The 27,597-nt window shown below is 35.4% G+C and overlaps 1 protein-coding gene across 6 annotated transcripts in view; it reads right to left on the minus strand.

Moving 5' to 3' along the window:
* Window positions 1-8,110: 8,110 nt before the first annotated feature.
* Window positions 8,111-27,597, minus strand: part of SCEL (sciellin) — a 74,814-nt gene continuing 55,327 nt past the window's right edge. For all 6 annotated transcript variants that reach the window (XM_065649675.1, XM_065649698.1, XM_065649659.1 and 3 more), the window contains 8 exons: window positions 22,259-22,318; window positions 20,574-20,630; window positions 19,159-19,218; window positions 17,552-17,641; window positions 14,142-14,216; window positions 12,760-12,868; window positions 9,853-9,955; window positions 8,111-8,836 (listed from right to left, as the gene is read on the minus strand). In XM_065649675.1, coding sequence (XP_065505747.1) covers window positions 8,820-8,836; window positions 9,853-9,955; window positions 12,760-12,868; window positions 14,142-14,216; window positions 17,552-17,641; window positions 19,159-19,218; window positions 20,574-20,630; window positions 22,259-22,318 — 571 coding nt within the window. In that variant the 3' untranslated portion in view covers window positions 8,111-8,819. The remainder of the gene's footprint in view (window positions 8,837-9,852; window positions 9,956-12,759; window positions 12,869-14,141; window positions 14,217-17,551; window positions 17,642-19,158; window positions 19,219-20,573; window positions 20,631-22,258; window positions 22,319-27,597) is intronic.

Below are 27,597 nucleotides of genomic sequence, written 5' to 3' on the forward strand. Positions count from 1 at the left end.
TAATAGACTCCCAGTGCAGAGAACAAAGAAGCAGGAAGTCTACAAATCCCATCTGCTCTTCTCTGTTAATAAGCCTGTTGCTTTATGCTGCAATAGCTGCAGGCTGGACCTGCCTTTCAGGCAAGCCAGTAAAGAATTAATTGCAGTAATCCAGTCTGGACTCTACAAAAGATGTGTTACAATAAGGTCAGAGCACGAACAGTAAACTGCAAGTCTGGTGAGATTATTTTAAAGGGCAGTTCCAGTCTGAAAAATTACTGTGAAAGTAGTTTTGTAAAAATAGAGCCACTACCATGCCAGCAGAAGTCCATCTAATCCAGTATTCTGTTTTTAACAAAGGCTGGTAGTAGCTTCATAAGTAAAATACCTCAGAAACAAGAAAAATATTGAGGGATTTTCTCCAGCTTTTAGAAGTTGCCAAATTGAGACATCTGGACCATTTATTTTTGATAGTCACCAATGTGTGATAATATTACATTTGCTGAGCCCCATTTTTAAACCATTTAAACATTAGGACTCTACAACGCTCTGCGGCAATTAGCACTGCAATTTAATTATGTATTGTAAGAAAAACTACTTCCTATTATCTACTTTAAATCTGCTGCCTAGTAATTTAATTGGGTGTCCCTTAGTTCTGGTTTTCTGAGAAAGACAGAATGATTAATCATTCTCTATTCAGCTTCTCTTTGTCATTCATGACTTTATAAAACTCAGTTACTTCTATTCCAAGCTGACAAGCCCTAATTTATATAGCCTTGCCCCCACAGAAATCAAGTCGAACCTCCCATTGTTTCCTGTCTCCATAATGAAAACTGAATTTTCTAACCCGTTGTTTCCTTTCTATTAATTCTCTGTGTTTTCTTATGTCATGATAGCTTAGGGAAAAGCTGTGACAAAAAATTCTTGTAAATCCAAATATACTCAGGCAAAGAAATCAGCTTAACCAAAAGCATATTGTCTCCTTCAGAAACACTCACACATTCATGACTATACCTTGATTTAAAAAAGCTGTATGGACTCTCCTCCAATATATCATACATATCCAGATGCCTCTATATTCTGTTATTTGTTATAATTTGTACAAATTGGCTTGATAGAAAATCAGACTAACTGAAATGTAGTTCCCCAGAGCAGCTTTCATGTTTTTTCAAGACTAGATGTCCCAGCTGATGCTTCCAATTCATTTGGCACCAAGCCTGCTTTGAATGACAGGGTAAATGTCTGTGAGAAGTTCAACAATGTCGCACTTCAGCTGCTGTGGAGTTTTTACATAGATACTGCTTGGTCCTAGCAATTTGTTATTGTTAGATTTATAATCTTGTTATAAAATGTTTGAATAGTTAAACATTTTCCTGGAGTTACAGCATAGATTCTTCATTCTCAATGTCTCTTGCAAATGTCTTGACTTCCTAGCTGTTGCTAATTTCCTGATAATTTGCTTTCTCATTTTTATACAATTTCATTTTTTAACTACTATGATTCCTTCTGTCTTTTTCTTTATTTGATTAATATTAAATTGAAGTACATTGTAGTCACAATTAAAATGGATTTTCTATAGGATCAAATCCAAAATTTCATCATTATCAGTGAGCCCCAGTTGCTCCAGAAAATCAGTGGTTTTGGTATCCAAAGATATTGTCTGCTCATTAAGCTTAGGGACCTCTAATCTGTAGAACCATCTAGATGGAGCTATACATGACAGTCCTAATCTAATGGATCAATTCCATATCATATCTGGCTTTCAAATGCATTAACCTTTGTCTTCTTCTTCCCTTCCCTTCCCTTCCCTTCCCTTCCCTTCCCTTCCCTTCCCTTCCCTTCCCTTCCCTTCCCTTCCCTTCCCTTCCCTTCTCTTCTCTTCCCTTCCCTTCCCTTCCCTTCCCTTCCCTTCCCTTCCCTTCCCTTCCCTTCTGTACCCTTCTCTTCGCTTCCCTTCTTTGTAGATATGAAGACCTGAATCTTACAAATCCAGAAGAATTGTTTCTTTCTAATGAGTCTTCACGGAGAACAAAGACTAATTATGCTTTCAAAGAAGCTAGAACCTTTGCATTGTCTCCAGTACCCATGTATATTGGAGAATATTTGGGTCACAGAACCTTACCACTGATGAATAAGAAGGAGAAGGTAGCGCGGAAGATGTGGAGTTCAAGATTGTTAATAAGGTTAAAAGCTTTGAAATAGCAGATAGGCTGTTTGAGTGTAAAATGCTGAAGATCACAACAGAAGTACAGCTTCTCTCCGGGAGGCTAAAAATCTATGACACACTTTTTGCCAAGAATTGTGATTTCAGCTTGATTTGTCTTCAGGGAACAGTGGCTATAAACAGAGGAAAAATGCCTTATTTCATGATGACATTAATATATTGGAGGGTTCAACTAATTTTGTTCTTTTATTTTTCTTTTCTTTTTATAATCTTGTATCATCTTTAATTTTGTCTATCTGTATGTAGTTGAAGAAGCAGATTCAAGAAATTCAGTGGCTTTGCAATAAAGTGGAAAAAAATTACTATCAATGTTAGCCACTCCATCATATGGATAACTAAATGATTTTTACAGTTTGCAAAATTTTAGTAAGTATAGGCCAACAGACTGAATGCTGTATGAATACTGTAAAATGGTTTAGAAGTTACCATGTTAAAAAAACTAAACAGCAAAATGCTTATTAGCAATGGTTATGTGACATATTTAGGAAAAATTCAATATTGCAAAAACCCCTCAGTCCAGCAGTAAATATGTTTTTTGAAAAGGAACATCTGAACAGCACTGATACCATGGTTGAATAAATGCCAAAAGAGTTTGCCATTGCTTGGAAAGTTTTTCTTGTGTCAAAGTGGGTGTGTTATATTTTCAGATGGGGAATGGTTTAAAAAAAATAACTATCTGAACTTTCATCCAAGTTCAGTTTGGCCAAGCAAAACTCTTGGCCAGTGTAATTTATTTTTGTGATTTTTTTTTTTTTGCCTGCCAGATGTGATCTAAAAAAAAGCCTAGCATGCAAACCCCTGTCCTTGCACTATCTATGATCCACTCAATCACAAAAGATCCAATAAATGGCAAAGGTACCTAGAGGGGAATTTAGGTACAGTTAGAAAACCTAAATCCCAACTTGTTTTCCAGGCCTTCTCTTCCATGGACTACATAACTTATAGAGTACTTGAGATCTTTCCTGCAACAGATCATTAGACCAGCAGAAAAAATTTTGCCATCCATCCTGCCATGCCAGGTCTCCTGGGGCTGGGTAGTGAGGGACTGAACAGTCTGCAGGTGTCACCTACAACTCCAAGGCTGGAGGAGGAGAGCTGCTTTAGGATCAGCCCTTTCTGGGATAATCTGGAAATAGAAGAAATGTGGTGCAGCAAAGGTGTTTCTTGAGTATACTCTCTGGATTGATGAAGAATGTATGAATTACGCTATTACAAAAAGAGCATATTCTTAGCTAGATCTTTTGTTTATTCCAATTTCTCCATGAGATGTAAAGTCCCTCCTACCTCCATTCCGCTGTTTCATTTATGTTCCTACTGAGGAGATCCTGATTCTGAATCAGACAACAGGGGAATTTTTAAACAGTCCTGGTGACCTCTGAGTTAAAAATCAGAAACTGGAGTTGTCAAAGCATGTGCTCTCCTCTGACTGGGTCTCTGGGATGTCTCATGCTACAGTGGAAGAGGCAGAAAAAAACTCCTGCTCCTTCCCTGTGTTCCTCCTCCAGCTTTCCACACATGTCATTCATGTCAAGACTGGTACGCTTGCTCCCATGGAGACTTTTGTTGTGAGAAAACTGGTATTTTACTACAAAAGGCTTTACAGTTACTTTACTGACCTGTTACTTTGGTAAAAGAACAAAAGTAATGTTGAAATGCATTATCAGTTGTATACTTTGGTAGATTTTCCAAATATTAGTTGTTTATATATATGGCTGTTTGAGATTCTAGTGCTACAAGTACAGCCAGCTGTATTCCCGTTCCTAATGTCAAGAATTGAACTACACACAAGGATAACATATTTTAACGTTACATGGGTGGCAACTCCCCAGAGGAACCTGACGATAGGAAGACAGACCAACGTTTCCTGGAATATTCATCTTACAGTCAAGTTTGGCTATTGATTTCAATGGCACGATAATTTATGGCAACACTATTGCTTTCTAAATTGCTATCCCTGGTTTTCGAAATCACTGATTCTACTTGTCCTTAATTGGCTTCTTTGCATAATGCTTTCATCTTTTTCTTAATCTTTTCTCCTTTTTCTTTTTCTTTTGGTATTTTGACGTGAACACCTTTGTTTCCCCTATCAGGAAAAATGGCTTGAATACCAGAAAAACTTTGCATTATTATTTTTTTTAATGAATAGGTAGTTTTAAAATGTTGGCTGCATAGTGTTTTGACTACAGTAGCTGTCTAAGCTCCATAAACAGATGTCAGATGACTGCACAGCAATGCCAGGCTCAGACAAGTGCTTTCAGCATGATTATACTCAGATTTTGACTGTAAAGGACAAAACCAAGCAGTTTAAAGTCTTGGCACGTGCTATGAGACTGTCGGTGTCAATTTATAATTGACACAGTTTTAAAAACTCCATGAAAATAGTAAATTTACAAGTAGCTTTCTTGGAAAAGGAAGTGAAATCTGATTTTTTTTTCTTGAGTCACTTACACAGGTGCAGCAGTACCACCCAGAGGCCACTGCTATTCTGGTCACTGCACAAAAAGAGGGAATTAGTCCCTGTCCAAAAGAGCTCAGGGACTAGAAAGGCAAAGAAGATACTAAGGCTTAGAAAAGATCATCATGTGAAGACGTTTCTAGTACTCTTAGATGAAAAACCCCAAACTTCCACTCCCTCACCATCCTGCTCCATGCAAATCTTAGTGCAGACAACTCCTCTAGTGGTGCTAGAAAGGAACACGGCATTCACAGAGAGGAACAGAGAATCATTGAGACTGCTTTTAATGATGAATTAGACCACTTGGACGAGATGGAGAAATTCCAGGATCTGCTCTTTGCTCCCCGATCTCTCTGTATATTTTGTATTCAGCAGTCATTCCTGAGGGGTCAGTAGACACATGGCTATTGCAGCTACCCATGGGCCATCAGGATCCACCCTGCACAGGTCAAACAACGTGGCAAACACATTAATGGGGACATCTCTTTGAGATGAATCTGTTCCACTGTGTTACACCACTTGGTTAAAAGAGAGGTAAATTTGGGGAGAAATGGAACTTGGCCCTCTTACTTTCTGGGGCAGTGATCTGTTCAAAGAGGAGAGCACCATCCCCCTGATTTTAAAAGGCTGTAGTTATCAGGAGATTTTCGAGGCAGTCTGATCTTAGCAGCATGTGACAAATATGTTTAGAGAACATCTGCAGTTCTTCTCCCTGAAGTGTAAGTCTCAGGTCCCAGTTTTACTGATGCAAGAGATTAGAGCTGGATTCATCAGACCAGGCAAAGTGCAAAACAGGACAGTAGGCCTTTGAAGTCAAGGAAAGAAATATCTCAGGAATTTAAGACCTCAGTGATTCTGCATCTGTTAAGCAGCTAAACAGAGCTATTTTGGTCAACGATTTCAGACTTTGGCACATGAAACCTACCTAAGTATTGTCTTTTTCCTTTGTCTTTATGGAATGATAGGTGTTATGCTGCAGTGAAGAAAAACAAGGGGTTTTGATGCAGCAGAAGGGAGAAAACAAGGCTACATTTCTCCCTTGTAGTCTGATACCAACTTGACTGGAAGCTAAAACCACCTCCTGGTGTAACAGAGTAGCTGCAGTAAGCAACATGCAATTATGATCAGAAAGAAAATGCAACCAAGAAAGTGGATACTTTTCATTATAAACAACAGGATTATGTTAAAATACCAAGGAAGGCAAGAGGGGTAGCAGAGTTCTGACGTATATGCATTCTGAATAAATAAACTGAACACATGAAACTGTCCCAACATGACACACATCTCCATACCAAGGAGCAAGGAGCAGAGCTGACCTACTGAATAAAAGCAGTTGACCTTTCATATTGACCAGTTCTTTATAAGCCTAGCTAACTTTACCTAGCCTAAGCTCCTAAGCTAACGAGCCTTTACGAAGTAATGGAGAGCATGTCTTGCCACACTCACAGAGGAAGAGGAGGGGAGGACAATGTTGCAGATGTTTGTCATCATGCGTTAAGCACTGCTAGGGAGGGGATGCTCAGATTGAGCATTCTGTAAGAACCTAGCCAGGATACAACAGAATATATTAATACAGCAAAATGGTTCTTGTGATATTCCATGTTCTTGTAAATATCAGTAGCTTTGAAGCCATCTACATATTTAAATGCATCAATACATGTTATATGCATTCTTTCACTCCTTTCCTCTTATTGCTTGATTCTCCTCCATGTAGAGCTTTGTAAAATAAAGTGTCCATTACACACTGAGAAAATGGGCCTGATGAATCACAAAACCCCACACAATTTAGTACGTCATCTCTCAATACAGCTTTTCAGTCTAATTTAATGTATTATTGAAGATAACGCGTTCATTAAAACAGCTGCCAGAAAACTGTTCATTCGGATTGTTTCATGGAAGCACTAGTCAAAAAGAAATAAAACGCCACATGCTAATGATATGCAAAAAGGACAAAAAACAATTAAGTTTTGAGACATTGGTATTGAGATGTTAATATGATTTTTATTTTAATGAGTACTGCCATCCAGGCTTTTATATCGTAAATATGAAGCATCACAAAACCGGTGTTTCTTTTCAGCAAACTTACAACATATAATAAAAAATAACAAAAAAACACATGGCAAAATTACCAGGGCTGTTCAGCAAGGATGAATTAATGAGCACAGAATTATTGTTTATTGTTTCTTATTGCTACTTCTCTGTCAGTGAGCATTTAAGTAGCAGATATTTGGATCGAGAGTTTGTTTCTGGTCTCTAATGGAGTGAACTAAAATCTCACATCCCCTCAAACACTGGGAAGTCCTGGCTTCTGTTGTGCTGGCTCAGATGAATATCTAAAATCTTCCATTGTAACTGAGCCTTAGCAATAACTGTTGGACTCTGAACAACACCAAATTTGTAACCCCAACATCAAAACTTCACCCCTAATTTTCTCCACCTGTTGTGCAGGTCTGTGCAAGTTTCCTCATGAAGCACAGGTTAATAACAAATATAGTTTAACTAGAATATGTCAATAGCTATAGACACACACCAGAAAATATTTATAATAACAGGTTTATAAAAGCTAGTGCCACTAAGTCATAAGAAATTTTCATAAAAAAACCAAAACAATCTACCATTTCATGGCTCCTTTGCATATCAATCTGAACATCCTTTAAGCCAGGCAAGACAGATTACATCATTACTCAGCTGCAGGCCCAACAGTTTAAATTACACAGGCATCCATATGTCCTGTCTCCACTACTGAATGTAAAGACAAAGAGAGAAAGTTTGGCTAGGACAGCCGTCCAGCAGTCTAATATTAATCTACGGCTTTGGCACTTTTCACCCTTCTAAGGTTTTGTTCAGGTCCAGCAGCCTCTGAGCACTCTAGCCCTGTCGTGGTCATACCCAATAAGTCCTTTTTGGCTGAGAGGTGAAGAGACAAAAATCCATTCTGAATAACCATAATGTAAAACATGTCATAGCAGAGACCTGTAGTCAACACCTTTGTTCATCCAGCAAACTACTGAACTATTTATTATTTTAGGCAAATAGGGCAGGTAACTGTTGAGGAAACATAACAAAGCATGAATTCTTCTTTCAGTTTCTCTGCTTTAACACACATACACTGTCCAAAACGAAAAAAAAAAAAAGTTTTCACTGTAATCTCAAAGGAAGGATGTCTAGAAATCTGAACTATTCAATCCAAGTTGCTTTACAAATCATGGAAAGTACAACGTACATTCAGAGCACAGTAAAATACATGTTTGCAATCTGACCAATTGAATCAGTGCCTGAAAATGTTTACTTCTGCATATGACTATAAAGACGGAATAGATTAAGTAACTGAAAAGTAGATGTCTACACTGTAGATCTTTAGATTTAAGTGATATTAATCCATCCGAAGTGTTTAGATAGTCAACTTAATAAAGTAAGAAAGATAAATACAGCAACATAATGTCATGCAAAGTATGGATTTCATGATTTCATGGCAACTATTAAGAGTATACTTCTTAAAAATGGTAATACAATAGTTACCAAAATTACAAACATGGAGTGGGATACTTCTAATTAAAACCCTCTAACAATTTTTATCTAGAATTCCTGTGCAGTAATAGAGATGCTTTTTCCAAAGATGGTTTGTTCATTTGATGGTTTGTTTTCATTTGAGTTACTTGTGGAGAATCCTTCTCAGGAGATTGATGTTTCTCCTCAAAAGTACAAAGTGAACCCACCTCACTCTGGATGTAGTTTAAACTGAATAGCTGACTTCAAAATGACTAATCTTTGATGAGATTAATCCCATTCATGCTATATAAAGATAACAGATCTTTATATCTGAGATGTGTTTTCAGTAACAAGAATACAGCCCCTTCCAAACCTATGTGTAGGTTTGTCTTGCTGTTCAGAAAATTTCAATAAATTATCGTTAGATTTACATACAGTTTAGCAGTTTCACAGATTTCATGAATACACTGAACAATATCTTGGTTTTTTTCCCAGAATGTGTGTGTGAAAAGGCATCTAAATTCTCATTTGGGAACTGTGCAGTAGGACTGCATTTACAGTATTCGTTCCTAGTAATAAAAAAAATCGTTTTCCATAGTGGTTTGAATTAACAGGCCAATACACAACTAAAAACTAGTGGAACTTCTTTATCATGCTTTCTGTATGTCAAAATTAGTAGATCCATTTTTCTGAAAGAGAGAAAAGACTGATCAGAAATGCCAAGCAAGTCAGTATTCTCTAAATGTCACACAAGGAAACTTTAGATCAATTAAATTTTTAGAAAATCTGTTGAAGTCTGACTGTCCCATCTTGCCATGTGCTGAAATAGGATATGTCCATTTATAATGCTTAATAAACAGAACCTTGATATGTCTTTCTACTGTTTGATCACTGTCACAATGCCTAATTAATTTTAGAATCTAATTAATGGCAAAATTCACTCTTCCCATCAAATTTTGCAATGGCATAATAACACAAATTGATTAATATCATTCTAGTTAACATGATCTTATCTTGGAAGAAGTACATAGGTGAACACTTACTTATAAGAACCTTTCATCTAGGTTTCAATTTGTATTTATTTGGTACACAGGTACTGATTTATAGTATTATGAGGTAATAGTTGCTGTGAACAGAGAAGACTTAAAATCTGGCAACTTCTAGAAAAAATAATAAAAGCTTCATTCTTCACTGCCTTGCCTATTTGTTTACTAACTAGGTATGCTCCTCACAAAGGTAAGAATGGCACTCACAGTATAATATTTTCATTATGATTTAATAGATTTTGTATCTTTATTGGTCACAATGACTACATTAGATGGAAATACCTCTGAACTCTGGCTTATTCATTTCCATAAAACAACCTAATTCTCAGATAGCCTTGCAATTTATTCTTGTGACTTTTAGGGGAAGATGCTATTGCCTCACCGTGCATGTCTCCATTGACTGCACAGGTAGGACTCTACAGATTACCATGAGACCTTAAAAGATCTCCCTCACAGGTACAGCATAATTATCATGTCTGGAGCCTGGGGTTAGATATCATCCTAAGCAACCCAGTCTTACTGAATGAAATACTTTGAAAAGGTTTAATTACACAGAAATGAGCAAAAGCAATAGCTGTGTTGTAATATGTTGAAGTTATCCAAATAAAGTTCTCTACATATTTTTTTTTATGTTCAGTATAATACATCTTGCATCTTACCTCTAACTTTAGAATAGCAAGGCTCACAATGCACAGTTTGTCTGTAAATCCAAATGCTGTCTCCTGCTTTCAGATCTTCCAGTGGTCTTTTGCATACTTCACACTTCAACACACAAGTAAAAGTGACAAGAAAAATTAAAATGAAACCCTCCTTTAATATTAATTCCCAGCATACTGTCTTTTAGGGAGTAAGCAACCCCAGACCAGAATGGGTTATGAGTACTGCAATATCATCAAATCTGAACTCTGAAAGAATAGTTTTTGTAAACATTAGATTAGACGTCTGAATATCTTACCTTGAGACATCTGAAAATCTGATACCTAAGTCTCTACTGGTTCCCTAAATTCTCTTTATACTCACTGACCCCTTCCCTCCCCCAGACATTTCCAAAGGGAAATTTCTCTTTCTTAGCTTGGAAATTTATTCTAAAATAAGGTGAATCACACTTGTGAGATCTTTTTCTTTCTTCATTGGGTAAAAGAATCATTATGAGATTTAATCATCCAACTCAGAGAAGATTTTAGAGAATCTAAACCTGCTTATTTTAAAATATTTTATGATACCTTATCTTAACCATTAAATATGTCTCTCATTATTGTAGAATCTGGACATTGCTTTCCCAAATTTCTCAAAAAGCTAACTTTTGAGATAGAGAAGCATCGATACACAGATACACACAGAAGCTGACTTCCCAAGATAACAAGAAAAACCTATAGTGAATCAAGGAGCAAAGTAATTCGACCTATAAACCAGAATCTTGATACACAGATCATCCCTTTTTCTGCAGCCTTAATAAAAAAAATGTCGAATTCTGGTTTCTTTGGATATTTTATCCTCTGGTAAATGAAAATCTGCATTAGTGCGGTTCAGTAACCAAATTGACAGCCATTTCAGAAGGGCTGTAAACTTCTCCATAATTTTCATGATGGCTGTCTATTCAGATAAATTTGGAATGAAAATCTTTATTAAAATTAAAAATTAACAGTCTTACCCAGAACATCCATTTGCAGCTAAATGAATAAAGAAATTGTGTGATGTCAGCACCATGGACTTAAAGGTACTGTGAATTCTTAGATCCAGACAATATACAATTGCTTTACGTTGCACATGCTCATTAGAGCTAATATGAAATTGAGTGCTCAGTATTGATTAGTATAACATATTAGAGTACTAGAGAACATTGTTTTTTCCACTTTTACAGAAATGTTTTTTCTATATCTTTTCTACATAAGCTGTTAGTATTAAGGTACTATTAAAGCAGTCTGCTTTCTTCACTCATTTTACATTTCTATGTATAAATCAGCAAAAGGATGGGCATGTTTTCAAAGCTTTGATCACCAAAATTAGCTAGTGTTTTCATACAGAGAAAAAAAACCCTACAGTTTGGATTATTTATTCACTGAACTTTTGGTATATAACTTCACAAGGAACCAAAGACCTTATACTGCTGTCAGCTACATGCAAATCTCTAATGGATACAGGGTATTTGTAAGGAGCTAAATGAATATTAATGATGAGAAATTGCACTACTTAGCTAAATACATAACTACAAGCATGAATCAGAGACTTAAATTAGTTGTTTAATTTTTTGCCGAAGCTTTCTTAAGTGTGTAGTTACACAAAACTTAAGCCGAATTTTGGTGGCCAGACAGGTCCCCACTTAGGAACAGGAAGCAAAAATAATATAATTTTAAAAATAGGCTTAAGTATTTAATAGATAATTCAGCCAGTACCAATATGTTAACACTCCTAGCTGCATAAAAAACCCATTCCTCTTTATGTGGGTAGATCCACCTAAAAAGAATGGAAACAAACTAGAGTTTGTATGTACTTGCAATAATAGATTTGAGGAAGTATTATAGAGTAATTTCCATGGAAGAAATTGCATTTCTAGTGCTCACAGAGTTCAGAAAGTCTATATGAGATAAAAAGCATATGTAACATCACACATATTCTGGTTTGGGGTACATCTCAGGCAATAATCAGGTAAAAGAACTGCTGTGGAAGCAGAAGCAAAAGCTACGCAAGACTGGGCAGAAAAATGAGCTGTGCTAATGCAGTGGTTTTGCCGAGTATTGTTAGAACAACGAACTCTGTGTGAGGATGCAAGCAGAATTAAGCCAAATGAAGCAGAAAGAAAGCAGACTGTAGGGCCGAGCACTGGTAGGTGTACTCTGAGAAGAGTTAAAGAGTGAATTTTAGGCTGAGGTTTAGCCTTTGCAATGACAAGCAAAAAAATTATTCTGCACTTTCTTATTGGAGACATGAAAAAAACTTACATCATTTTTGATAAATAAGATTGAAGTAAAGACATATCCAATTTCAACACCATTTTATCCTATATCAGAAACCATCCATGGGAACCAAATTTTAATCAGTTCTTTGATCCCAGTGGGTAAAATGCTTTCACCTCTATTGTTTACTTTTAATACCTCTTAAGTGTGGCTTCTGTGATTTTAGATGTCACTTTATGAAGAGCATTTACAAAACTTCACAAGAAAAGAAGGAGAATAAAATTTTCCAATATGAAGAAAGTGTAAGTAGGATATAATTCACTACATCAGACTGGAAGCATGTATAACTGAAGGCTTATAAATACGTAGGGCATTCAGGATACCTTCAACTGCATCCCTTTTCCTCCTTGTTGTTGCAAGAGAACAAAGAGAAGGAGAAACAGGAAGATGGAGAGTAGAGGAAAAGGGGGAGAGAGAGATGGAAAGAAAGAGGAAGGGATTGCACAGGGGCGAGAGAATTTCTTGCATTAATCTTCTCCTCCAGTGTGCAAGCCTTCCTCTTCTCGCAGGCAGAGAAGGCCTGAGGCATAAATATTTTGTTATTATATGTGTAATGTAATGCAGGTATTACAACCAAGATATTTTTCTTAGTAGCAGGTGAAATTTTCTTACCTTGAAGCAAGTCGAATGACAGCAAATTTGCAAGGCATCTAAGATCATTTTGGCATCTATGCCCAAGGGCTTCCTGCAGTATGTACATATATCTTTTCCAATTATACTCCTGTGTATATAACGTAACATCAGCTGTCAGAAAAAGGGCTACCACTGAAATCTCAAGGTAAAAAACTTATAAGCCTAGTGCATTACATGGAAAAGACATTTGTTTACTGTACAATGGCCATAAATGGAAAAATGTCACATGCATATTCCCTCCATTCCAGTTGACAGGCATAACAGACATGCTCCTGTGATGGGCAAATTGCTGAGCATAATTGTCAAGTAGCAAAAATACCTTGATAGAAAGAATGGTCTTCTTTGGTGAACTGAACGATTTCTACTAAATGTGGATAAAGAGCAGGGGGTAACGATTTTAATATTTAAATCACAAAAGTAAATTGGTAGTTGAATTTAAACTGCCATCATTTGATCAGTCTGATGTAGATTTCTCCTCTGTGTTGTGGAAGTGCCTGAAAACATTTTTAATTTTCTGCACTGCAGACAGAAATCCTACCTTCATGGCAGTTATAGTGAACACACGCATAGAACAGCCTACCTGGTATTCACAACAATAACATTTTAAAAAATTTTCTCAATAATTTTTGCATTCTTACATGACATCAGTCTGTACTTTCTCTAGATACAACTGTTGATGTTGGTTTTGCACTACAAAATCAACTGGCCTTACTCCTTTGCACTCAATGATAAACCATTGCACTATTTTTTTAATAATTCCCAGAGTTCATTATACTTTTGTTGGAAAGGTTACAATTTTTTTCTGATTCAGTATTTCCAAATAATGGGAAAGTCCAAATTATTTGAACTGAAAATATTGGGCACATTTATTTTTTTTTCCCCATGAGGTAAGATATGGAAGATATTGCGCAAATATCTTTATTGTATTTGGGAATATCTTAACTGATGTGAAAACAGAGTTTTTAACAGCATTGTCATGTGAACCTGTTCCTCCACATCTGTATGTGAAATTGGTCATTACAGACACCATTCTCACAAAGGAAGGAAATTTTGCAGAGTAAGCAGCTGCCCCAGGTAGAAACCTACAGAATCACCAAGCCAACTCTGTTACTTAAGGCATTGGCTGTTGTTTCTATAGATATTTTAAAATGTCAGCTGTGACAAGCCTAACATAACAATGGGCTGCTGAACTGTGGTAATAATTTGATGGCAAGAACCCACTGAAAGGGAACTCTGTGTGAAAAGCTGTCTGACAAGCCTAATGGTGACTTCCACTGCTCTCTATTTGTCTGAACACTTGAACGCTTATGTGAAATGCCTGTGTCCTTTGATACTCTACAATGTTATTCATGTGTACTTACCGATCAGAAGTAGAGTAAACAGTTTTGATAGTATTTCCTGTTATATTTTCTTCATAGGCACCATATGATGATCTGCTGTGAAGCAGTGAGTGCATAGCAATCACTAAACAGTACTTTTTATTTGTAAAGGTTTCACTATGCTGATTATAATATGCAAATCACACTAATGTAACATGCTTGTAAAAAATCATCATACTTACTGAGTTCTTTGTATTTTCACAACCATCATGAAAAATATATAAAATAAAAAAGCATAAATTAGAAATATGTAGAAATATAGTGTCCTTGGACTGTATTCTGTTGTTGAATGATTCTTCAACATTTCAAAATTAAATCCACAAGCCCACTGAGCAAAATCTACATGATGGTATTGGGTTTACCTGTGCTGATAGATCAGCCTAAATGATACATATCAGGAAATGATGACATACTGCATTTTTTTCCTTTTTTTCCCCGTCTTTCATTAGTCCTCAAAGAGCTGCCAAACAGCCAAACAAAATTACAACATGTCTGTAGAGGCAGAGTGAGGGTCTTTATAATACAGGCTGCTCAATGAGTGATTTGTGTTCACTACAGTAACTGTATTGTTCTTCATATCAGAGTCAGAAGGAATATACTGAATTTAACTATCAGGGAAGTTAAAGCTTTTTTTTTTTTTTTTAAAGAGTCTCAGTTCTAGTTGCTTAACTGTCGGTTTTGTTTGCATGTAAGGGATGAGCATGTATGTGACAGCTGAAGAAGTCATCTTGCCATACATGTTTTGAACATTTTTGAACTGCTGTAATTACCCCATTCCTCAAGAAATTCGTAAGGTATATGGCAATTATTACATTTCACATCACTTTTGAATAATGTTTAGCAATGCTAGGAACAATTTTTCTCAATCATGTATTTTCAGAATATGTCTTTTTTTCAGGGAAAGCGAAACAGAGAGAGTGGTAGCGTATGTGTAAGGTGTTACACAGCCAAGATAAACTTTAATGCTCACCTGTCTTTTATAATGTTTATATGTCTTATTTGATTGCTGTTCAATGCCAGAAATGTAACAAAATGGCACACTTACTGAGAAGTTTAAATGATAAATGTTTTATTTTTGTTTCATAGAACATAACAATATGCTTGTTATGTAATTGTAATGTGAAAAAAACTGGTTTTGCTCATCACAGAGAAATATCTCCTCAAATGAACACTGAGTGCTCCATTTACATTGTAGGCAAGATGAAAATATGCTTACCAAGTAGGAAAGCAAGCTGAAGCTAAGGGATTGCATTTTGAAAGAGTTTTCTGGCTATTTTTGCCCCAACCATGCTAGACATGTGCACAACACATCACAAGGTGGAGTATATTGATGATGCAAGTGTCTGAATTTTCTTACTGTAGTAGAAAAGTGGTATAGGAATATCACCTCTCTGCTCCTATAAAGTACGGGCCTGCCTGTGCTTCTTTTTGTTGTTAAGCTTATTTTTGCCAAATCTTCTCTTTAACTCATTGTATTTAGCTGCAGAAGCTAGTGCAGAGCCATTCTGACATTTCAAATTATTTAGTTAAAACAGGGTTGAGATCAGGGCAAACTGAGTACTGTGCATTGCACACTCAACATAATATGGGTATTTGGATGTAGCACACCTGAAAATAACACTATTTATCTTATAAATAGTTGTGTAGAGAAAAATACTTTCTTAGTGTCCCAGTGTAAAGAACAGTATCCCTTGGATTTTAATAACTGTCTAGAGTATTATTCTTGAAACAAACACAAATATGTATAACCAAATCTTAACAAAAATGTACTGTAAAGAATAAAAAGCTATGAAGCTACAGCAAAAATATTTCCTAAGCATCAGTTTCTAGACTTGTCAAGCGAAAGTGTGAGAAAACTCAGAACCCTTTCAAATAAATGCTAAGGGTGACAGCTTGACAAGATGCTAAGTTGAAACTGAGCTACAATGCAGCCTGAGAACTGCCTGTCCGGTCAAACCCATTCTTTCAGTTCATATCACTCACTCCTTTACTTGCTATGGTGTGACTTGTTTATACAGCAAACTACTCAACAAGAAATACTCTGTAGAATGTATTGCATAAAGAATAACCTGCAAAGACCATTCATTTAGTAAGCTTTCATGAGTAAAATCAGGATTACTTCTTCAAGTAAGGGCTATACATTTTGTCAAGGGTAAGTTAACACTGCGCATTGAAGGACATTCTTTACCCTGCCATTCCTGCCATTATTGTTCTCTATTTTAATTTTCAAAGATAATCAGAATACTACACCTCAGAAGCCTCGTATCTGCAAAACGCTGATTTATTTGTGTTGAATATTCATTTTGAGTCTTAAAAACATATGCTGTTTAGCTTTTTTTTATCCTTAGACAATTTATGGGCTTGGCCTTCAAGGCCATGCAGAAGTTACAGAATACGCAAATTTCAACCACACTCCAACCTCTTACAGCAAATATAAGAAAATGAGAGATCAGCCCAGTTGTACCCACAACAAGGCTCAGGTGTGCATAAGCTTAGGGACTGGGACATTTGCCATAGTTCCCATAAAGTACCAGACTGTGACTGCTGTTTTCCTTATTAGTAAGGCTTAATAGAAGATTTCTCCTCTCCCTTCCAAGTCATCAGCCTTGGATCTGTCATTCATGACCATTATACGGCAATACACCTTACATATAGAACTATGTCTATAAACAGTCCTGTCTACATTAATACTTAAATCCACATAGATAAGTGGGTTGGTACTGAAGAGACATTTTCCTAATCCAAAAAGATCTTCTATTCAAGAATTATATAATGGATTTTATTATCATATTTCTTTATTTATTATCATACCACATTTTTCACTCAGATTTGCAATACATATGCTCGTAGAGACAGAATCCAGCCAGAGCAAGAGTATTGCAAAACAAATGGTTTTGAAAATAGTTTGTATATGGTCAAAAAGTCTGAAATCCATGCTACAATTTCAGTGATAGGGATAAGAGATGACACGAGTTCGCCCCATATAGCTTTAGGAATTTAAAGCATCTGAGTGAAGAGCATAATGTTTTCCTTATAGCCTTGGAAACAAATAAGCTTCCTGAGATCATGGCATGTCTAACATGCAGGAAATGCCTTTCCTGTATTGATTATATAAGAATTTTGGCTAAACTGCTCTCCTAAGTTTCATGCCTCAGCTACATCTCTAGAGATATGCCAGGTATCTCTTGTGCTCCTCACTCTGTGCACTAGAGCTGTGCTTTGTGGACTTCTGTTGGTGGGATTCTGGAAGCAGAATTTGGAAAGGGGCTGGCATAATCCCAGACATCAGTATGAGGTTTCTAAACATCCCTGAAATTTCTTGCATAAAGATGGTTTCTCCTAATTTTTTGCAAGAAATGACACTTCAGAAGTTATAGTTGTCAATTAATTACCTGGTCTTTCTTTCACTATCACTGAAGTAGTTTGTTTCTGGGAGCTTATTTGGAGCCCTTGGAGGATTTTCACATGCCTTCTCAGTTACCCTAAAAAAAAAAAAAAAATCAAGATACCAAACCAACACAACAAGGGAACAAACACTTTTTAGAAATAATTTTCAGCTACACAGCTTTCAGTTACACTTACAGCCATAAATGTGAAAGCTTGGGCTAGAAACAGTACATTAAATAAAATTATCTTTTTCTTACTGTTGTTAAATTGTTACTTGTGAAAAGTAATAGAATCACTGACCTATAATTTTAAGTTGTCTAGTTTATGCTGGTAGATATATCTATATCAGAAACTTCATCTAACTTTAATTGAACTCTAGTTGCCTCAAAGTGCCCATGGAGCTTTTCAACTGTGCAGTAATGTCTCAGTGGTTACTAGAATTCTGCATTTTCTTGGCAGTATTCTATAACATTTTATTCTTGGTTTTACTGTATTTTAGTTCCAAATTTTCTTTTTTTTGTATATACTACAGTTACATTTTTATTACAAATGACCAGCTAAACAGATACATAGACCCTTATTTCAAAAAGCAAGATTATGATTCAAGCAAAAGAAACCTTGTCTCCTGCAGTTTTCCCTGCCACAAACATGACATGCAACCAAACATAAAAATAAACCTTGTCAGACAAATTATAGGATTTAAGGAATAAGTGCTAGTAATGTTTTTGATGATTTTACAATGCAGCTCAGGCAAAGGCTGGTCTTGTGTTCTGCCAAATGTTATATTCTGGAAAAACTTGATGATTATAAGGCTTAACTCTGGATGTTTGGGCTGCAGCTTGATTTATTTTGGTGAGCTTGCCAAGGTCTGAAGCTTCGCTAAACGAGCCTTGCTCAGTGCTGGTCACTGTTTGATATGCACAGCATGCTGCACGAAGCAGCACCCACTATTGTGCTTGACTCCTAATCTGGCAGACCTGCTTTCAGAACTAAAAGAGAAATTCATTCACCATAGATATTCAGTATATGCTTCTCTGCTCAAACTGTCAAGTGGGACTGCTAGGATAAAAATGTATTGAAACCAGCAAAACTACTTGTGTATACAGATAGCTAAATTCTCCCTCTTCATTTAGATATACAACTAAATGGAAGACTCAAAAAGATGCCATCAGAATGGTACCTAAAAACATACACTAACTTCACTTTAATTGACCAAAATGGATCTTAGTTTTTGCAAATAATGAAACCCTGTAGCAGTGAAACTTTTAAACTATGAATGTGTTTACTTATATTTGTTTGAGCTGCTGACAGCTGAGTTCACAAAACACCTAGGTAAGCACAAAAATACTCAATGATGATCTTGTCACCAGGTGTTTTTATTCACTACAAGAGACTATAGGTTGAGCCATTGCTTATATCAAAATACATGCAGCTATATTGTTATATTTGGTTAATCAGGCACATTTTAGAAATAATACAGATATCTTACTGAAGTTATGCAAATTCTGATTGCTTGTACTAGGAATTCGCATTTTCTGGTACCACACTAAACAGCTACAACTCTTGATATTGACCCTTTAAATTTTAGAGAGAACTATGAAGGATGTCTCACCACTTTTTACTTTGGTCATCAGCAGAATTGACTTCGGAGCGATCACCAAGGTTCTCATCGCTGTGGAAGTGAGAAAGACCTCATAATTAATCAAATTATTTCATTCAACCTAAACATATTAAACAGGTTGAATTATTTATTTTAAAGAAGAAAAAAAATATATGCATTTCACAAGGAAGAATCCTGATTATACTGAATATGCATCGCAATTTTTTCATATCATAGGTGTTTAGTTAGTTATGAAGTAAGAGTTATCAGTTCAAACTTCAATGTTTTTCAGTTACTCTCCAGTGTGACACTATGAAAGAATGACAAACTACTCAAAAACGCCAAGTTCATTATTGTATTGTAGGGTAATTCAGGTCAGAATTTAGGAACCTCGGGAGGTTTCTAATCCAACCTCCTGCTCAAAGCAGGGGCAGCTCTTGAGGTCAGACCAGGTTGCTCAGGACTTTTTCTAGTTGGGTCTTGAAAACCTCCAAGGACAGAGATGACACGGCCTTCCAGGGCAACCTGCTCCACTGCTGGACAGTCCTCCTTCTATATCCAGTCTGAATCTCTCTTGTTCCAATTTGTGACCACTGTGTTGCACTGTGTTGCCCTGCCACAAGTGAAGGGCTTGCCTACAGGTTCTGAACTGACTATGGCTCTATCATTTCAACTTGATAACATAATTTCATTCAGTAGAGGCACCAGCACCGTGAGCTACGGAAACGGCTGCCAAAGTGTGTTATTTGCTTTGTCGTTATATCCAGCCCAGATTCCTCTTACAAGTGCTGTTATCTAGGCTTATATACAATCCCTGGGACCATATGACCACATTTTTACTAGTAGTGCGTAAATCACTGGCTACGAAAAAGCTGTTTTCATGTCATAAATGTCATACATTAAGATACATCATCTATAAAATGTATTGATATAATTTTACATTAATATTTTATATTACATGGTCTGTAAGTAAAAATAATATTGTTATCCATTGAAGAACTGTTTAAGATTAAAAAAGGGACACACTGACTCTCATTTGAAAATGAATAATGATACTAACAAAAAAGAGGATTTTTGTTATTCATTTATTTATGATATTCCTCTTTGTATTTAAAGGACAGTTTTTAGTTTGATGGAACATTTCACATTAATTTAGGAAATTTTGATGGGCATGCACTGACTATTTAGGGTTCCAGTATGATAAAGTTAAGTACTACCTGCATTTCTTCTACACTTAATTATTTATATTTACTAGCCTGTATCTAATAGAGAATTTTACAAAGTTAAAGTTCTATGGTTTAAATAACATAAACCCATCCATTTTTATTCTTCTAATGATTTTAACAGAAAAGAACCTATTAATACTAATATCAAACCAACCACAAACAGTTTATAAGTATATAAAGGAAAGATAATGACAGCCTTGCCTCTTATTTTTCTGACAAGCAGTATTTTTCTCAGTAAAATCCTCAAGATCTTTTCCTCTGAAACAACAAACAAATACAACCGTTAAAATATTCCTCCTATGTGGGAAGAAGTAAAATGCACTAAAAAAGATATATATTTATGCTCACATTTAAACTGAAAAAAGTAAATTGTTAGATAAGTTCATGTTCAAAATTCGCAAACACTTATGTTATAGTAAGAAAATATGTTTACAATTTTCCACTAACAAGGTGAAATTCTTGCAATTAAATTAAAAAATATTATCCAGTACAGCCAAGAAAATAAAAAGACTTTGTTTAATCATATCAATGCCATCGTTTCAGGTTGTTCTTTCCCAGTGAAGGCTGAAGGAGAAACATGAATTTCCAAAGAACTTAGTACTAATTTACAGACTCCAAGCAGTTTAATCCTTGTTTGCATCATTACTTTGCAATATTTTTCTTTTTAATGTTTTTATTTCAGCTAAGAAACTTCTACTTCTTAAGATGCTGCAAAATGTTGACATATTTTTGCTTCTGGAATGACAAGAAATTACCTCCATATATCATCATAGTAAATAGTTAAAGCATTGATTGTCTGTATCTATACTGAAAATGTAAGCATCCAAAGACTCACAAAGTTTTCATATAAGGAAACATTTTTAAAATTTAATAAATATAATTAAACTAGTGGTTATTTTTCCTCTGGGTTTTTTAAAATATTATTTTAAAATGTTTCAGTGAATTAGAGAATGGCATGACCTATGAAAAGCACTCTAACTAGTGTAAAAACCCCTGATTCTCATTAGATAGAAGTAGGGAGGAAAAGCAAAAGACTACGTTAGCTCTGTGAAACTGATAACTTGGTCACTTAAATCCATAATAAGCTTATTAATCTTAAGATTTTGGATGTCTCCTAATATTCAGTAGTATCTCAAAGTCTTGGACTCTATTCTAATACACTCTCTGTGAACTAAAATTTGAGAAAAAAAAATCGGACTCAATTTACAGGTTGGTGCTAAGTGTACATATATATATGTATGTATGTATGCATATATGTGAGATTGTCTACTGTAAAATAGCTGATCACATGGTGGCAACACTTATGTGCTGCTACTGTGTAGAACATAATTCTTGAAGTTATTTCTAGAATTTCGGTGTTAGGTGTCACAAATATTATATAGTTCTTTCTAGCACCGTACTCTGGCAGTTCTTTCCTTTCTGTATGCTGAAGGGATGTTTACAGACCACAATAAACTTGGCCTGAAACACACTAAACTGAAGGGCTGTTCAAAAATATAAGTTCAAGCTGCTCTTTATGGATCACTGACCTTGCTGACTGAAATGCTTTGTTACACTCTGTTGGGGCAATGCTTATCATCTGAGTTCTACAATATTTTGTTTAGTGCCCCTTCTCTAACTATATTAAAACATTTCTTTAATAATTTTATTGAGGAAGCATATAAGGCAAGTATGGAAGCTTACCATAGATATTACTTGTTCAGCTGGTAGTGCACATGCCAGTTAATTAGCCTGTATTTTTATATTTATTATTCTGTATAAGCAATGCTACTTACTAATCTATAAACATTTTACAGATTTGTAACACTACCTTTCCTGACATTTTCATAGTTACAAACTACTCACTGCCTTAGAAAAGCAGGGTCTGAGAAGCTTTGAAGACTTACTCCTTGTCACTTGTCAAAGAACTTGGTTTCACTTTGATGAGGTTATCGAATTCTTGGCTCCTTTAAAGACAGAACAAAAACCAGATCAAATCACAATTAGTATAGCCAGCTGTCAATTAGCCAGATTAAATACTCACTTAAAAAGAAATTATAATTGACACATTCTTTATGAAAGACAAAATTAAACTGATGAAAAGTTCAAAGCATACATCATTTTAGTAATTCAAAGATATTCATAGACACATCCATATGCCCCCCATATGCACATAAGCACACATTTTTCCTGGAATAATAGGACCAAATAATGTTTTGGAAACAACTATTTATACCTAATACTTATGTCAAAAAGGATAATTCCTGCTGAACATGCATTGTAGACAACTTCAAAGAGTGCCTGACCTCTAACATATGATATAACAAAAATCTTTACTAGACAATACAATCAGCCAAATATTCTTGATATGAATAGTTTCTTACCTAAAAAGTAATTACGGACTAAGTCTTTCTGGCTAAATCAGTCAAAAAGTCTCTTAGGTAGGCTATCTAGACCATCTCCTTCCCAAGTAGATTCTCTCCTCTCAAGAAATTTCATGTTTAAACTGAGGAATGCTGAGGACTAATCACATCCACTGACTCTTGAACTTCCATAAAAGAGACAGGATGTGATTTACTATTATTATCTCATATGAGGAAAAAAAAATCTTCCTTGACCTAGATATTGTTGGTTGATTAATTTACTTTTTTCAATTTACGCAACTTTACTTAAAAAAGTTACCATCTAGTAACCTTAACTCACCACAAAAAATTAAAAAATTGCCTCCTAAAAAGAAAGCAATGGGAAAAGAGTGATGCCCATGACAGTACGACAGTGCCCCCGCTGTAGGACCTGTTCTATAACCTGGTAGTCAACAGCGTTCCATACATCTCATTACTGAGATTTCATTCTGAACAGTTCTGTCATGAAACAATATCTCGGTCAATAAAGACAGCCTTTTCAGATTTATTTTTGGTCATGTTTGTCAGCCCCTTTGATGAGATTATCAAGATCTCTGTTTGTTTAGGAACTAAACAAAAACAGCTCAATGCAAAGAGACTCTACTGCCATTTAGCTAGAATTCCATACCAGTCATTAATAAATCTACATACTATATACTTCTGAAAATTATTTTATATTACCACAGATTTCACACTTTTTAGAGTTTTCCTCTAGAAACTGGAGTCTTGTGATTATCCAAAAATATCCTTTCCTTTACCAACTGGATGGCTAATTGCTTCCTCAGTACTTGGATGTAGCAACATTAAAATGATAGTAAGTCTAATATGACCTGAGATAGTTACTTTATTAACTTATATTTTTGCAATTTTTATTAAGAAAAAACCTCCAGCTGTGCATGTATCTGACTTGAGTAAAATATACATAATTATTCCTATCTCCTGCATCTTCTATTCCTTTATGTTCTTAGAGGTATCTAAAATATGCATCTCAAGTCTTCTATAAAGCCTACTGAAGCTTTGCAATTGTATCTACCTCAATTATGATCTTTATGTGCTATGCAGCCCTCACATATGTATGAGCCTCAGTGTTGCATATTCACCCAAATCATACAAAGCAAATTTGGGACTCCTGTTTATTCTGGCTGCAGTCATATGCGGTTTACTCAGCAGGGTTATCAGTAGCCTTTCTGCTTACTTCTGCTGACTTTCTCAGAGTGGAGCAACAGAAAGGTTGTGACAGTAGCAAAGCTGTGCCCTGCAGGCCAGTACACTTATTTTCAAAGGAATATAAGCATTTGGAGAACCAAATTCCAATATGCTTTTAATGAGACTTAGCTCAGTAAAACAGATACGATTGAAAATTTTACTCATGGTATAGATATAAAATATTGTATTCACTTTTTTATAATTTTCCATTTCATATTTTTTAAAATTACTGGGGACTCTTCTTTCAGACTGAGATAAAATAATTGAAGATGCCTTCCTATAAAAATAATCAAACACAATGCAGATAAAATATGCTCCCACCACAACACCCAAATACTAGAACTTGTTGTGTTAGTCTTTGTAAGAAATGTTAAAGCATCTTAGTGGTTTTGTATCAAATGGTATACAATTGAATGAATAATGATATAGAAATTGTAGAACACTGGGAAATTATATCACTTATATACTTGTTGTAGGCATCATTTTTCTGTCAACAGGAAAGGAAGAAACTCCCTCAAGATCAGCAGGAAAGATTCTGGCTTTAGAACACAATATTTTTAAGTATTCACATGTATTTTAACATTCTTCCCAGGTACCGTCAGATTTTCTTTACCTTAAATTGCTCTGTTCACTTTGCACAGAGTTTTGAAACAAAAAAAAAAAAAAGAGAAGTTAGCTAAAATAGTTTAACTGCTGCCTATTTGGAAGCAATAAAAAAAATATTTACAAACTTCCGATAATTTAAGAATCATTCCTTCAGAAATGTGTTTACTGGCCCATATTAATCCTTGGTGCAACTCGAGGGATAGTTGAGTTAGTTCACTTCTGTAGACTTTAAATCATTGTGACTTTGCAGCCAAAAGCATCTTTTACTTCTTCATGCATTACTTTCAGTGCTTTGAGTATCCCAATGCACTGACTGGCTTGCAAGGAAGATTTTACTTGCTGTCCAAAGGGACAGTAACAAATGTAATAAAATTCTAGGCTGTGTGTGCACTCCTTGTAAATTAGCAGCCTGATTTATAGAATGCCAACACTGAAGCGTCCTAATAAGTGAACAGAAACAGTTGTACCTGCAGATTTCAGCACAAAAATACATGCTGACTGACCCGTTCAGCTGCGCTTTATGGTTCCTATGGAACAAAACTTCTATAAAACATAACCCTTATAAGGTATTTATTTATTGCACTGGAAACACTTCTCTAACTTTCATCCTCATGAAACATCTGCTTGACATGATTGCAGCAAGTAATCAGGGCTGGTGTCTTGCAAGTTCTTTGCCTTGAGGTGGCTGGCTGGCTCAAAGGAAAGGTCATAGGAGACGGAGCTTCAAGCTACTGGTTCAAGTGTAGTTCAGGTTATTAGCAACTAAAGCTAAAGTCTGAGCACTGTTATTTGTAAAAGGATAAAATGTAAAGTAGGGCAAGCTGCAGGACATAATGGATAAATCAGAAATTATCTGATTGGGTTCAGGGCATACTTCTGCTGATTTTTTTTCATTCTCTCATTTTTAACAAAGCTACATTTACTCGAGCAATAGCACACAGTGGGCACCAGGGTTATCACCACATAACCCAGTCTCACAATTAAAAATTAGAATGGATGTGGAATACAGGGCCTGAACAGAATTTCAGGTTAGGTTTTGTTTGAGTTGTTAGCATGCTAAAAATCAGCAACATAATTTATACTTTTTCTAATATTTCTAAAAGGGATATCAAGGTTTAAAGTGGGGAAGAGACTAACCTATATATTAACACATTAAGGAGTCTCCCTGAATATCAGAATATCAGATGCAATGAAAGTCTGTTGTGGATAAACCTTTCTAGTTACAGGTATAACTATCATATGAAAAAATAAACTATTTCAGTGTCCAAGGCTGGTTAAACTGAATTCTTTCTTCTAAAATTTGTCAACAAATTTTAAAAATATAGATGATGATGGAAAACAGCAGCATAAAAACTTCTGCATAAATCAGTTCAGACAAACTTGGGGAAATATCTTTCAAACGTGGTAGGTGGCTTGTAATAGATGCTGACATTTTTCATAGGTCATTCCAAAGGATGCCACCTCCAAGCATAGTATTTTCAGAGACAGTCATTGCATCACTGTGAACATTCTGCCTAGGGTAAGTGTTTTTTTGAAATGAATGAGGATGAGGTAGGTCAGACAGCCTGTCAGGAGTAGAATATATAGTTTGCTCATGAATTCAAGAAGACGAAATATTTTAATAAAGCCATTGGACATGACTGGAATATTTTAGAAGTTTTTGTATTCTGTGTAAAAATAAAAGTACAGAAGATTTTGTATCACATTTTGTACAAAAGCATCAAGTATTGAAAAAATGAATGAATCTGTTGTAAAATCAAAACATTAAGACTTAGATTAAGACCTAGATCTGCTTGTTATCATCACTGAAGTATGGAAGACAATTCTATTGATGAATTTACTTTTTTCTTCATAAGTGACCACCTCAAAAAATTTAAAAAAAAATTTAAAAAAATCCATTCTGCCTCTCACATCCCCTTGCAGAAAAATACTTAAAATAGCACCAGGAATCTACAAGAAAACTCTACTCTGAATGACAGAAAAAATGATGTGCAACTGGGCCACTGTGAGCCTCATGCTATAAACTTGTTAACTATGAATTTTGCTGCTGCTTTCTACTATTTTGCCTCAAGCTGCTTGTGTAAAATAGGATTATAAATTTGACAACTAATGAAGGAAGTCCAGTAGAATAAAAGGCTAGCAAAGAAAATAGGTAAAGTAGGTTTAAAAAAAGCTGTCCAGGCAGTCTGCATGCAAAATTTATGTCTTAGTTCAACCAGACACTCTTATTCTACCATATCTTGGACTCCTATTCTACCATATCTTGGACCCCTATTCTTCTCAGACACAAACAAAAGGGGAAATTATTCAGGGCTTGTGTGACAACTTCTCCAGAAATTAGCTTAATTTCAAAAGCTTAATATCTCTGATCCTGAATCAACACCAGCAAATGTTCCTTCATTTACAGAACAATTCTTTTCTGCATTATCTCATTTTATTAATGTTAGGTATCTAATGTCTTCCTTGATTTAATGTACAAAGACCTAAAGACATGTTGAGTACGTAAGGTGTAAAAATGAATGTATTACGTAACCACATCGTATGATTTTTTTTTCCTTTTATACTTTGGATTAAAAACTTAGACAAATTGAGTTGTCTACATTTTGCGTTGACTTTCAGTCTGCACTTGATTTCTAACTCAGTTCATCTGAGTTAAAGATCTAATACTTTTGAGTCCTTCTGCACTGTGAGATTTGTTTGTGAATCTCACTTATTTCAGTCGATAATAATGCTGTAATTCCGGTTTAACTGATGACAAGTCAGATCACCACCAAAAAGGAAAACACAAATTAATCCCATCCAGACATTCAGGCACAGCTAATACTTTTTGTTTTCTTTTCTTTTTAATCTTGAAAGCATTCAGATAAAGCTTCATATGGCATAGAAACAGGAACCATGGAACCATCCCTACAAAAGGGCTTTAGTGATGTCATTAGTTGTTTGACGAAAGCAATGAAAACCTTCCTAATGTTTGTATTTGTAAATTCTGAAGGCAATGAAGAAAACAATCAACAAGAATATATTTTTAAAAG

This window comes from Caloenas nicobarica, chromosome 1 (genome assembly GCF_036013445.1).
Source record: "Caloenas nicobarica isolate bCalNic1 chromosome 1, bCalNic1.hap1, whole genome shotgun sequence".
NCBI lineage: Eukaryota > Metazoa > Chordata > Aves > Columbiformes > Columbidae > Caloenas > Caloenas nicobarica.